Genomic DNA, 13,326 nt, shown 5'->3' with positions numbered 1-13,326 from the left:
TGACCCCCTCCCCGTCGTTCGTTCTTCCAAAGGGATAAAGAGACGGGAGGAGCTTTTTCTGAGCCCTTAAACTGCCACCGACTTATAGGGTTCTGAATTTTAATACAGATAAACACCGAAAACTAACCCATGGGCCGGTTCGTCAAAATCGGAGAAAACAGAAAAAAAAAAAAAACGTAGAGTGTAGTCACCTTTGAAGGAGAAAACCTTTAAAGAGAACTGAACCCTCCCACCCCCCCCCCCCCCCCCAAAAAAAAAAAAAAAAAAAAGATTTTTCATTCTTTGCCAGACGATTTATTATGGTGTCAGAAGACTAACCAAATAATATTTGCTACAGAGTCACGTATATTTTTCATAAACCCAAAAAAACGCAACTGCTTGAAAGCGAAACCGAAACCTGCGCACGGGGGTCGGGGAAGTATGGAGGAGAGAGTGTGCCGGGAGTCATGTGGCTAGACCAGGGTGTTAGATAGGCAGGTGGGGAAACGGCCCATAGAAGCCTACCGCAGCGCCGTGACCGGATTGTGTACTCGTCTGCTTGCGGGTACCCCCCATTTGCGACAGATGGCGCTGCGGCGAGAGGAAAAAAAGTCGGAATCGGATTTGTATGGAACTTTATGGGAGAGTGCGCAAAATAAACCGAGAGCACGACAGTCCTCCATTAAAAAATCCACGAGAAACCATCTCCGTCTGTTTAGCCGGTCGCCATCGGTCGCCCACCCGGAGTGAGGGTTCGCGGTGCTCCACATAGATGGCGCCACAGAAAAAGAGAAACCCGAGGGGTACACAATCCGGTCGCTCATTTGGCTTCGTTTCCCCACCTGTCTATCTTACACCCTGGGCTAGACCCAACCGTTCCATTTTTTTTTTTTCATCCTTTTTTTTTTTTGGCGCGCAGCAGACATGTGAAATGTTTGCCGTGCGATTCCTTTGCAGCTATGTTTGTTCCGCTCGCTGTTCTTCACTTCAAGATGAGTCGTTCTGTACAGAAGAGTTAGAAATAAGTAGTGAGTGCCCGTGGTGAATTCCCGTGATCGGCTCCGAAAAGAATACCACCAAGATGTTGCGTGAAGAGCTGCCTCACATGTCCTGCATCCTAAAGTGGCATTGCGTGGCACAGTCTGCACAATGTTCCGAAAGATCAACGGGATCGGGACCAATGGCTGGCTGCAATCCCAGTAGAACATTGACGGGCACCTCGGAAAGCGGACACTACCTGATTTATATGCTCCTTGCATTTTGTGGAAAGTGACTACATTAAGTTCGCAGGTGTCGAAAATGGAATCCCATACCACTTAGCTCAGCAACGTTTCGTCCACAACATTTTTTTTTTCAGTGATAATTGATAAAAAGGAAAATATAAATAACGCAAAATGTTTTTTTGAAAAAAAAAACAAAAAAAAAACGGATCGAACTTGGGTTTGCTGAGCATGAACAGACACCTTTCCACTGAGTTACTGGGACAACTCTTCGTAGAAATGGTAGACTGTACGTCGGAAAGTTTGCTTCCGATTTCCCTCCAACGAAGGCACTCCCTGCTCGAAGTCGGGCAGCACAACGCATTGGCCACATTCGCGCCTAGTAAAGAAATCGTACGTGTGCATGTTCAACTCGAAGTACGCACTTCGTGCTTGACGTTTGCGCGAGCGATATCTTCAGCCACGAGAAGGGGGCGACGGGTCGGCGACGTCTTTGTGCAAATCGGCTTGGTGGTCGGGCGTGCCGTACGGGACGAATGCCAATTCTTTTGATCGGTCCAAATTTTCTCTTTCAAAGGAAGACAGAATTCGCCGGTACCGCGAACGAAAGTTCTTAAGTAGAGGTCCCACGCCCGTCGTCCGCTGCCATCGTCGTCCAGCACGCGAGCCCCACCATACGCGAAACGACGCCACGGTGAGAATTGCCCAGCGAACGCACAAACGCTTCTGGTTTTCTTTGCAACATGTTTTTCAATCAACGTATTGGCAGCTTTCTAAAAATTACAAAAAGGGGGTTTCATATTTTTTTATATATTTAATATTTAGCGTGTGCCTTCAATGACCCACGACTTTGATTAAATTTGGTGGTTGTGTCTAAAGCTTCGAAAACGGCCCGTGACCACGGAGAAGAGAGTGAGCACGACTCAAACCAGCCAGCTTTCGATCGGCGGTTTTCGGACGGAAAGAAACCAAATTTCGAGCCGCAAATTCTGTTCCGGGTAGTTCGGCTCTCATAGGTCACGTACAACTAAAAACCTCGGCGAGCATAAATACACTGTCAGTGTCCCTTTAAACTTCAGGGAAAGAGACCTTCATCTACGGCTTCATTTTTTTGTTGGCCCGGTACAGAGAGCGCCCTCTGAACTGTCCGCGAAGCTGCTTCTTCCTTCGGAACCACACATCTTATTAATATTTTTAATGCGAGAGCATTAACTGCTGCCATGGAGCGAACCTACGTCGACAACTTTTGAAGCCGCGCCAAACCGCACCTTCGCCTGTCACAATAGAGAGAAACCTGTTGTCTGTAGCAGAAATCTGATGGATAGGCTCCCATTGGCTGGAAAGCGTCATAGTTTCAAGGAACGAGGCTGCCATTGGTTCTCGCGCGGCGTAGTTCCAAAGAACGCCACTAGAGAAGCCCTCTCTATGGCGGGGCAGCGCACGAAGAGACCCGTACCGCTCATTCACACTGGAAGCGGATCAGCGTTCGCAAAGCGGTTGCGAACGCGGTTGTATAAAGATCCAGTGCAATTGCACGCGCACTTGATGTCATCAAGTGCGCGTGCAATTGCACTGGATCTTTATACAACCGCGTTCGCAACCACTTTGCGAACGCGGATCCGCTTCCAGTGTGAATGAGCGGTAAAGGGGTCTTAAGCGACCCGGCCGCCGGTAAGAGGGAACAGCCGGCCGCAGAGCCCGCACGGGCAAACTCCGGAGAGGCTGCACGGCCGAGCTCTGCGCGGCACGGCCACATCACGAGAGCACGCGCTAGGCCGTCGGCTGCTACCTCGGCGGTAGTTAAACGTAGCCGTCCACGCCAGCACGCCACAGACAAACTAAGTGAGAGGAAGAAAGACATTCATGCTTTCGCATTCACAACTCATAAAATGTGCTTAAATGTCCTCAAAGTTTTTTTTTTTTTTTTTTTGTACGCAGTTGTTTGTTTTTGAACTTTTCGGGTTACGCGTATGATTTCTGGAGGTTTGGGGACTTCACGTCTGGGCCCTCTTCTATTCAACACGACCCCCTATTTTTTGTCCAAACCCCAGTGTTTCTTCAAACAAGAAATCTGTGAGAAAAAGTGAACCCCGGAAAGGCACCACCGAGTTCGTTGAAAAATAAAACCAAAAAATGCAAAGCCCTATCAAAAAAAAAAAAAATCTTGCTTCATGCTACGATTATACAAAAAAAAAAACGCTATAGAACCTATTTGAATACGCACATTTGCGCTCACACTTCCTTTCACCGAGGCGATTACAGCCTATAGATTACGGTTACCCCATGGCGCTGACGGACACGCAGCGCCATGGGGTGGCCGTCGTTAAAACTGACGCGCAGCGGCCAATGGGAGCCTCGTCGACGCGCGCCAGCCAATGGGACCGAAGCCGAAAACAAATCAGCTTTACTCCGCTCCTTTTGGTATCGGGGAATTCAGGTGTCGTTGGCTAGCTTTTCGCGTGGTTTCATAACTGGGTGCTGGTTTCATTTGGAGAAAGGATTTACCCCCCATTCACACTGGAAGCGGATCCGCGTTCGCGAAGCGGTTGCGAAAGCGGTTGTATGAAGATCCAGTGCAATTGCACGCGCATTTGATGTCATCGTGTGCGCGTGCAATTGTACTGAATCCTTATACAACCGCGTTCGCAACCGCTTTGCGAACGCGGATCCGCTTCCAGTGTGAATGAGCCCTTAAAGGGGCACTGACACATCAAAATCATATTTTTTTTTATTATCCGAAACGATTGAAAACGATGCCGGGACATTACCCTCAAAATTTGAAATTTGGGAGTTCAGTATTTGTGAAGTAAAAAAACAATTTCCAAATGCCGAATTCGAAGTTCCCGCGCGATCGGCGCCGGTGCCTTGACGTCAAAAATCGCGGAGACCTGAGCGTCGACTTTTTTTCACCACTCCCTGCTGTTGCCATGGCGACCCAAAGCGAGGAGGAAAGGAGCGATTGCCGGCGTTGCGGCGGACCGGTTTTGAGCGGTGTCGCCTGTTTTCCGTTGGAGGATACAAATCCAGGAGACGGCACCACAACGAACTCCCGATTTTTGGTATTTCAAAAAAAAGGGCCGTAGTGCGTTCGCAATTGCGTTAAAAAACATGTTTTACGATTGCCGTAATTAAATGTTATAGAGATGTCGCCTACAAAGCTTCTAAATTTCCTGATTTTTGACGTCACCGATCAAAAGAACTGAGGAGGCGAGAGGCGGGAAAATCAAACGCCAAAAATAAAAAGGCGCGCGCGCGCGCGGGAAAATTTTTTTTCGCGATGCGGTTTTTTTTGCGTGTCTATGACTGCAACTTGCATCGTTTTAGACAATAAAAATAAATACGACCTTTGGGGTGTCAGTGCCCCTTTAAGGTGCCGTTCGGCGCGGTATTAAAGCTGATGACGTCGGCTCGTTCCATGAGACACTCCATGCATTAAAAGGCCTAGTGACTTCAGTAAAGATGTTCTTTCTTGGAGATTGCGCCGGGACCCGACGACAGAGGAGGCTGATAGTCGCAGACGGAAGAGTAAACCAGTCAGGACTCCGCGGATAGGGGGAAGAAAAAAACACGTCTATTTACAAGCGAAGCTCATTTCCGAATCCCTGCAAAAGGTCACACCCCGTGCTGTCCTCCACGTCTTCCTCTTCTCTCAAATGTCCCCTGCCCCAGCTCTCACGAGTGTCGCTGCAGTTCACCCCCAAACCGGAGCACACATGCAAACGCAAACACGCAAAGAAAAAAGCCTGCTCCCGCGTCCCTTCACGGTGATGGCGGGCCGATTTTCACAACTTCCGCTTTTGATACTGCTTGAACGGTACCATTAGCTCGTAGTGTCGGCTGCGTCGGAACCAGGGTGTAAGATTAGGCAGATGAGAAAACAACCACTAAACCTGCCGCAGCGGTGCGACCGGATTGTGTTCTAGTGGCTTCTGCTCGTCAGGTACGTCCGCACTTCGATAGATGGCGCGGCGGCATACGGAATGCGATAGGGATGTGATGGACTCGGATTTGTATGGAATTGAGCGAGAGAACACACTGTGGCAGCAATATTCTTCAATTTAAAGTAGCATTCACTCAATCCTGGCAAAATAAAGTTGCCACACGATTATCTATCGACATTTTATTAACTTTAATGTACTTTGCAAGCCACGTGAGCGGCTGGCAATAGCAAGTCGTCTGCGAAACGTCTGACATGTTCTTTGCTTTTTGTTTTATATGTTTTACTCCCGAACGCGCTTGGGGCAAACGAGTTATGCGGTATCGAACGAAATTGGCATTTCTCGTCGTGTTTCCGCGTCTGGGGACGGCCAAGATCATTGAGGTATGGTCCGCTACTGTTGTGTTCCCAACTGTCGGTCGAGTTACGGCCCGAAGAAAGAAAAAGCAATGATATCTAACGCGGGCGATGTTGAGTTCGGCTGACACTGTCGTACTGGGCACAGTGTGACCGCAGTGCAGTGCGACGGCGTACCTCCGGCTTTAAAAAACTTCGAACTAAAACTCAATTTGCTTGCCCGTAAACAACGGAAACGTCTCAGCTATAGATTGCCGAACACGTACATCCACAGGCGGTATGTAACCGACCTCGTCATCGCAATCTCGACACGCCTCAGCTAAACAGCAGACTTCTAACCTGAAACTACACGCTACAAAGCACCTATATATTAAAAAGATTATTAGTTTGCTCGATTAAACTTGTGTGGTTCATGCACAGTTCATAAAAAAAAATTGCAGTGGATCCTCTGTCCTGCAAAATAAATGAGGATACTTTGTATTTCGTTCCTTCTATTGGTAGTGACACCTATCTGAAGTACTGCAAACCCTCTTAAATCGGCGATACAATCAGGTCGCCCAATCGGCCCTCGTTTCTCCACCCACCTGTCTTACAGCCTGGTCTGAACGTAAGCTGAAACGAAGCATAGCCACCTCGCTGAAATCAGCCGACACGAAATCTATGGCTGTACACAATTTCACCAGATAAGGCATCAGGGACGATAAAAACAAGAGACAAAGAGGTTCCACGTGGAAGACAGAAGGTAATATGTAAAGAGAAACTAACCGGGATCTCGGCCGTCGTCGAAGAGTCGTCAACAAATACCTAGAGACGCAACAACGCTTGCCGGGCTGTCTTGTTATCGCCGAGCCGGTGATAAGGGCAGGTAGCGGCCTGCGTTTCCGATGCTATCAGTTCAAGGATCGCTGAAGTTCAGGCGAGAGCGTACAGAAAAAAATGGATTCTACGAGAAGCTGGCTTGTGGCTGCGGGCTGCTGTTGGATAAGCGTCTTCACCTTCTCTATGATTCGTTCAGCAGCCATCCTCTACGTGGGAATACTCGACACCTTCCACGTCACTAGGGAAGAGGCCTCCTGGCCAATCAGCGTCGCGGGATCCGTCTATTTCATGACAGGTAAAGCAGCGCAGTGTTGACCGCAATCTCAGCCGTCCTGGTATCGCGAGAACACCCGCAATATATATATATCTGTACTGAACAATTTCAGGCTAAGACGGCGCAAATGTAACAACGTATATTGATATTAGAGCACTTACGTTTCTTTTTTTATTGTAACTATTTATTAATGCTTTGATTGCGCAATGAGGCTGGTTGCACTATCTCTCCATGGGGCGCGGTGCCGCCGGGGCTGAGATGCGCTCTGATAGCAAACCGAAACTTAAAAACCCGTCGATTTTGTGCGGTTTTTCAGAAAGCCGTAAAATGCTTCGCGTGCCTTCTATCGTTCTGGAATTTGTTGATATAGTGTTTTTCGATCATGCTGAGCAATTTTCTGATTTAAACCATGCCCTTAAACACAATATGAAAAAAGTTAATTACGCAAAAATAATTACCAACTTAATTTTTCCGGACTTTAATAATTTTCCTAAATGGGCCCCTGGCCCAGGACGAAAACGCCACAAACCTTTTTTTGCTGCGATGAGTAGTTTTCGCAGGAGCGATTTTGCCTGCGTTTTCTGAAACACCCTGTATATATATATATATATATATATATATATGGCCATATGATGGCCTTATTCGCCAAATTCTCGATAGGACCACATATGGCGTTTCTGTACGGGGGGTTACGCGGAGCTCAGTTTTCAAAGCAACGCGTAGTAAAATCGTGTCGTAAGCAGTCAAATATTCGTATCGTAGTCGGTCGTACTCAAACGCAAATATCTGGACCAGCGTTGAGTCATTAATGTAGCGCGTCCGGTGTTTTTGTATGTAAGACATAGTAATGTCGCTTCCATAAATGTTTCCGCACAGCACTCGTCGGTGGCATACTGGCGAGGTACATCAAGATCTGGAAGCTCACACTCGCAGGCTGCCTCATATGTTCTTCCGCTGTTTCCGTCTGCTACTTCGCCACGAGCATCTGGTACCTTGCCGTTTTTCTAGGATTCATTCACGGTACGACGGAAACCTTGAATATGTAAGCAGATTTGTTGGCCAAGCACCATTCGTATATGCTATATGACGAACGTCGCCATGAAGACTGTGTTCGAAAGAAACACGCGTATAGTGTCGTTTACGGTATGCCTTACCTTTGTTTAATGTTTTAGCGCGTGCGCTACATGTTCATTAGAGTGCTCTATTTTTTGCTTCTTTATGGTACCATTACCCAAGTAGTAACAGTTGACACCGAAACGAAATTTAAAAAAAACAAAAAAACTACAAGGTGGCCCCCCAAAAATATATATAGATTGTTTTTTTTGTTTTTGTTTTGTTTTTTCATCAGAAAAACAAACTACTCATCGCCGAACGCTCATTCTTCGCCCAAATGAACCGCTAGCAGCCCGCAACAGATGCCAAAGTTTCAGCACTAACCTTTAGTTTGTTCAAAAGTTAGAACCGATCTTCTGAAACTTCCCAATGGGAAAATGGCGGCCGACAAAGAACTCATACACATGGAGCTGTAAATGGCGCAGATGTACACGTTACCGCAAATAAGTAACTAAATATCGTTACTCTTTACTTGCTCAAAAAGTAACTACGTTATTCGTTCCCGATTCTCAAAAGGAACGCTTTATTCTACCTCAAACGTAACGAGTCATTTTTCTGGCTACTTTGACGACCAAATAAATACACAACTGCTTTTGTTTCGTACTTCATTGTTTCCTTTTCAGTGTTCGTAGCTGCCTCTCGAAGTTTTCACCAGTTATGTTTCCCCGCTTCCTTGAAAATACATCTCCGGCGACGCTGATGAGTAGTTATAATGACGCGTTCGAAAGAACGGCAGTGTTGTCCTTCAGGAAGAGCTGGTGAATCTAGGATTCCTCTCTCTCTCTCTTTCTTTCTTGTCCTCTCTGCCTTTAAAGTTAGAAGTTGACAATGGGTTCTGTGGTTCTGTGCCTTCCTGTGTTAGCAATCTCCGGGATTACGTTTGGTCTGGGCACGATTCTAGGAGGTTCACCCGACGAACCTTATGTGATCGCTGGGTAAAAGAACATTCCCAGCTGTAGAGTCCGACTGACGTTGTTTAGTTGTTTTTCTGGTTTCCCATCTGCCTTTGTCGCAATAGACGCATTCTCAGGTTATGATTAAAACGAGGCCGTTTAAACGATGTTGTACATGTTACTCCTCAAAAGTAACGAACTAACTTTACTGGTTACTTTGCCTCATAAGTAACTAAGTACGATACTCGTTCCTTTTCTAAAACAAAGCAACTAAATACGTTACTTGTTACTGAAAACTAAACTAGGTAGAAGTAACGCGTTACAAATAACGCGTTACCTACATGTCTGGGCGCGAGTTAACAAAAACAAATTAGAGAGCACGGACCCCATTTTACCTTTAAAATTTAAAAATGGAAGTCACACCAATGTTCTAATAAGATGACGCTTAATTCTGAAACTTCGGCATCTCGTTCGGACCATTAGCTCTATTCGCATATTTACACGGAGATTGAGCGTGTCTAGTTATTGCGTAATCTTCTCTTTGTCTCCTCTCAAGTAGTCGACAGAAAACGAAGCACAGCGAATGGCTTATCCTGCGCGCGCTTCTTGTGCCATGATTGGTTCCTCGGTGATATTATCGGCCACTGTCGCAGTCTCATTGGCTGTGGAGCGACAATGAGATGCCAGGACCTGCGTTTTCATGAGCTGTCAACGACTACAAGTCATCTAAACTGTAGAACCTAAAGTCTAGTTCACACACTTGCGACTGCTTACAACTGAGTGCATCGTGACCTTCTGTAGTATCTTACGACGAATAAACACCCTGGGCCGCGCTGGCGGCCCCATGGCCCCGGGACAGCATTTCAGAAAAGTGAAGGTTTTGTACTCTATGTGAGATCAAATGCACTAACTATATCCCTGTGAAAGTAGTCATTTATAACATGGTTAAAAGTTTCGCGAAAAAAAATATAATGCGCAAAAAAGTGTTCCACTTTTACCCGATAGGTGACGCCAGTGTGTGATCTCGTCGTAAGAGATCACAAGAGGTTCTAACGCACTCGGTTGTAAGCAGTTGCAAGTGCGCGAATGGGCCTTCCATCAATCGTAACGTGGGGCCTTGGTGCTTATTTCGGTGATGAATCTTGAGAAAAAATGGATGCTGGCAACCTTAAGATTTCGTTTTGGGAAACATGAGCAACAGCCCAGCCCAAATTCAGTTTTAAAATATCCTCAATGTCCACAGTGCCTCCTTTTTTCTTTAAAACGCTGAAAACGTCTAGGTTTATGCTCGTTTACTAAAAAAAATATGTTACTTAATATGAACTTCCATCATATGGAACACCAAGCTCAGCTGATTATAATGCAATTAAATGCAAAGGTGCAAGCGAGCTGGACAAGAACCAACTGAGCTAACCAGGGGACCTCTAACCCCTGATTAGCTCAGATGGTAAAGCGCTCCACCTGTAATGGAGAGGTCCCGGGTTTGGATACCTGCACCAGGCGGATTTTTTCAGTCGCGCACCAGTCACCTAGCTGTGTTTTGATATTTGTGTTTGTCCTTTGCCCCTCTTGTTCCCCTCCTGCAGGGATTATTTTCGTCGTTAATCTCAGCAGAGTATGTAAAAGTAATTTATCTGTCCTATTTTAATCGCTTAGATTTCCCAGAGATTTTTTCAACTTATACCTATTTTTCGGTTTCGCTGCAGAAATTTCAGAAAGCACTCACGTGATCTAATTTGTTTTCTCTTGAAAAACGTTTTGGCGTAAGTTTATCTAAAATCTCGCCAACAACCACTTCTCCTTTCTTCTTTAAGAATTAGGCAGTGGTCGGTAACACCGCCTGGAACATTTTTCATAGAATGACCCAAATGTGGGAACCAGTTTTTAGACTCTAACTTGTGTGCCTTCATCGTATGATGCTAGATGCCTTGGTAAATTTACCTCTTTTTTCTGCGGTGTACAGGTGCTGGTGTAGGCCTCCTTGCCCTTACGACTGTGGTCATAAACCAGCACTTCGTCAAGTACCGAGCCGTGGCATCCGGTTTAAACATGGCCGGCTTCTCAATCGGCGGACTCCTGTTCCCGCCTCTAACGCAGTTCTTCCTCGCCGAGTACGGTCTTCGCCCCATGTTCCTTCTTTGCGGTGGCGTGATATTAAACGCTGCTGCTGGCGCCATCCTTCAGCAGATACCACCTTGTTCTGACAGGGCGTCAGCCGCCAGACAGCAATGTCGCGAGGCAAAAGAAAAACCACCAGTCATTATGCTAGCAGGTGACGAAAAAAACCTGCTGTCGAAACAGCTGAGTCTCCTGGACTCGAGCAAGCACTGTAGAAGCCAAAACGAAGATCCGGAGCTGGCGGCCACCACTTCAGGAACCGAGCTCAAGCATGTCGAGGATGGCTTCAAGAAACACGCCATTGCAACGACAGATGACCTAAAGGAGATTAATGACCGGCGCGTTTCGAACTACGAACACGGCTCGTTATCTCAAAAGCCGGTTCGCCCGGATCACGTGCCTCGTGAGTTCGTCGAATCTCAGCGGAAAAGGTCGCTCCTCTCCTTCTGCGCCAAACCCAAATTTTACACGCTAATATGCGCGGAGATTACAATCTTCTTTAATATGTCCATATTTATAACCGTGATTACCGACTACAGCGCGGACCGGGGCATAACGATCTGGGACGCGGTATCTTTAATTTCGTCTTACACTATCGTCGACCTGTTGGCAAGACTCGGCACGGGTTGGGTGACGGACCACGGCTACTGCTCCAGGAACGCATGGATGGCTCTGAACTTCCTGCTCTGGGCGCTCGCCTACCTTCTGATTCCCATCTGGAGCTCGTACATTGGTCAGGTCTTCTTATCCGGATTGGCCGGTTGGAGCAACGGCTGCACGCTGCCCCTCATTCCAGTGTTGCTCACGGAGGTTGTAGACATGGACCAATATAGTGTGGCTTTAGGGATTGGATCCTTTGTGGTAGGTCTGGCTGGGCTCACAAGACCCGCCTTCATGGGTAAGCATCTAGAGAAAGTTGCAACATCAATATACGACGTGGTTGGGTTGGGCGACAAAAATTAAGATGAGTAGTTTAAGCATAACGACAGTACAAAAGAAGTAGAGGCAAGAAAAAAAGTAGAACTATTGGCACGTACCCTCTTGAATTCTAGCGCCTTCCAAACAGCATATAAATTTATTTGCTATTGTTCCTAACCTCAACAATGTCAAAATTTAACATGGCGAACAGCACAAAGAAACGGTTTAAGCGACTCAGTAACATCTTCTTAAAGCGATAGCTTTATATGTAAACCATCCAGAAACCTAGTACCTTGATTGTGTTCGTCTTAATCGCATGACGCCATGACGTAACGTGGCAGTCTCAAATGACATCATACTGTCACGTGACTTGAGTGTCATGTGACGTCATGCTTCAAGTGACTTCGCGATTGCACACGACGTCATTGCGCCACGTGACGTCACAACGTCAGGTGGCGCTGTCACGTGACATAACTTAAAAATATCCCCGCTAAATTTAACGCGGATATATCTCCGCTAAATTCGGATACATAGTGCTGCTCGTCAAAAAACTTCATCAAGTGCTTTCACACCTGCGTTGCATTAGAGGGAATGTCTAAGCCAGGAAAATTTTATTTTTCCTTTGTGTTTATTTTATGTTAATGTCAAGATCACTGCTTGTCGTTCCGTCGAGGTGACAAGAGCTACGCGAAATAAAGCTAAATTCCTAAAGTCACAGGATCTTAAATGTATTGAATAAACCTTTTTCGCTCCCACTGGCGGAATGTGCTATAGACGCTTGCAAGCAGCCGCTGTTCGAGAGCTAGTCTGGCCACCGTGGCTGGAAAGCGCATTGTTTTAGTGCCAGACAGGAAACCGTGGGTCCGCCTCAGCAATGCTTGACTTTCAGACGATCTACCCACACCAGCAGCAACTTGGCGGCGCCCAGAGGCCTTACTTGCAAACGTCTGTACCGAAAGATGCCAGGCGGCCATGGTCACAATGATACGTCTATGCGCAATTGCGTGATGAAGATGTTTGTCATATCTGAAGGCGGGCTGTGCTACTGCAACGCCCTCTCGCAAACCAAATGTAGCCATGGCAATGCTAAAGCAATGATACACAAATCGCAGAAGTGTTGTAAGTTGGGCGAATACAATAATATAAAGCAATGATACACAAATAATTTTCGATTTGGGTTAATTAACCTTACGTAATGTCGATTCTCTTCCAGGATACTACAGGGACAAAATAGGGAACTACGACGGACTCTTCTTCTTGATGGGAACAGTTACACTTGGAGTGTCCGTGTTGTGGACATGCACCGCCGTCTTGGAGCAAAGGTCGGCCAGTCGCCGCGACGTTAAGAAGGCTACACAAGCTCTCAGGGCGCCTGAACGTGGTGAACTATGACTTATAGATGCCAATAAGAGAAACCGGTTTGTTGATGCAGCTCTTGAACGTCTCGATAAAAATTCTAAATCAAATCCTGATCTCTTGTAGTTTCATCTTCAGCTGCAGAAACAAACGCAGTAAGAACAAGCTACCCACTTAAATACAAAGCACGGTATTGCGAATAACGCAAGAAGTGCGCGTGCTCAACGTACGCAAGGACCAAGGCCCTAGCTGTCAGTTCAATGCACACTTACCCCCTGAGTATTCTTCGAGGTCAACGGCTACCGTATTATGGAGTGTTCCAGTACGTGGCGCCCTCGTGAC

General features: G+C 46.6%; 1 protein-coding gene across 1 annotated transcript; it reads left to right on the top strand.

Moving 5' to 3' along the window:
• Nucleotides 1-6,385: 6,385 nt before the first annotated feature.
• On the top strand, nt 6,386-13,094 carry LOC115310646 (monocarboxylate transporter 5). Its single transcript, XM_029969084.3, has 4 exons — nt 6,386-6,607; nt 7,463-7,606; nt 10,556-11,608; nt 12,842-13,094. The coding sequence occupies exons 1-4, from the start codon at nt 6,430-6,432 to the stop codon at nt 13,018-13,020; spliced, it is 1,554 nt and encodes a 517-aa protein (XP_029824944.2). The 5' UTR covers nt 6,386-6,429; the 3' UTR covers nt 13,021-13,094.
• Nucleotides 13,095-13,326: the final 232 nt, after the last annotated feature.

The sequence above is a fragment of the Ixodes scapularis genome, unplaced genomic scaffold, assembly GCF_016920785.2.
Source record: "Ixodes scapularis isolate PalLabHiFi unplaced genomic scaffold, ASM1692078v2 PGA_scaffold13__105_contigs__length_92229423, whole genome shotgun sequence".
In the NCBI taxonomy this organism is placed as follows: domain Eukaryota; kingdom Metazoa; phylum Arthropoda; class Arachnida; order Ixodida; family Ixodidae; genus Ixodes; species Ixodes scapularis.
This window is presented reverse-complemented; position numbering and strand designations above follow the sequence as displayed.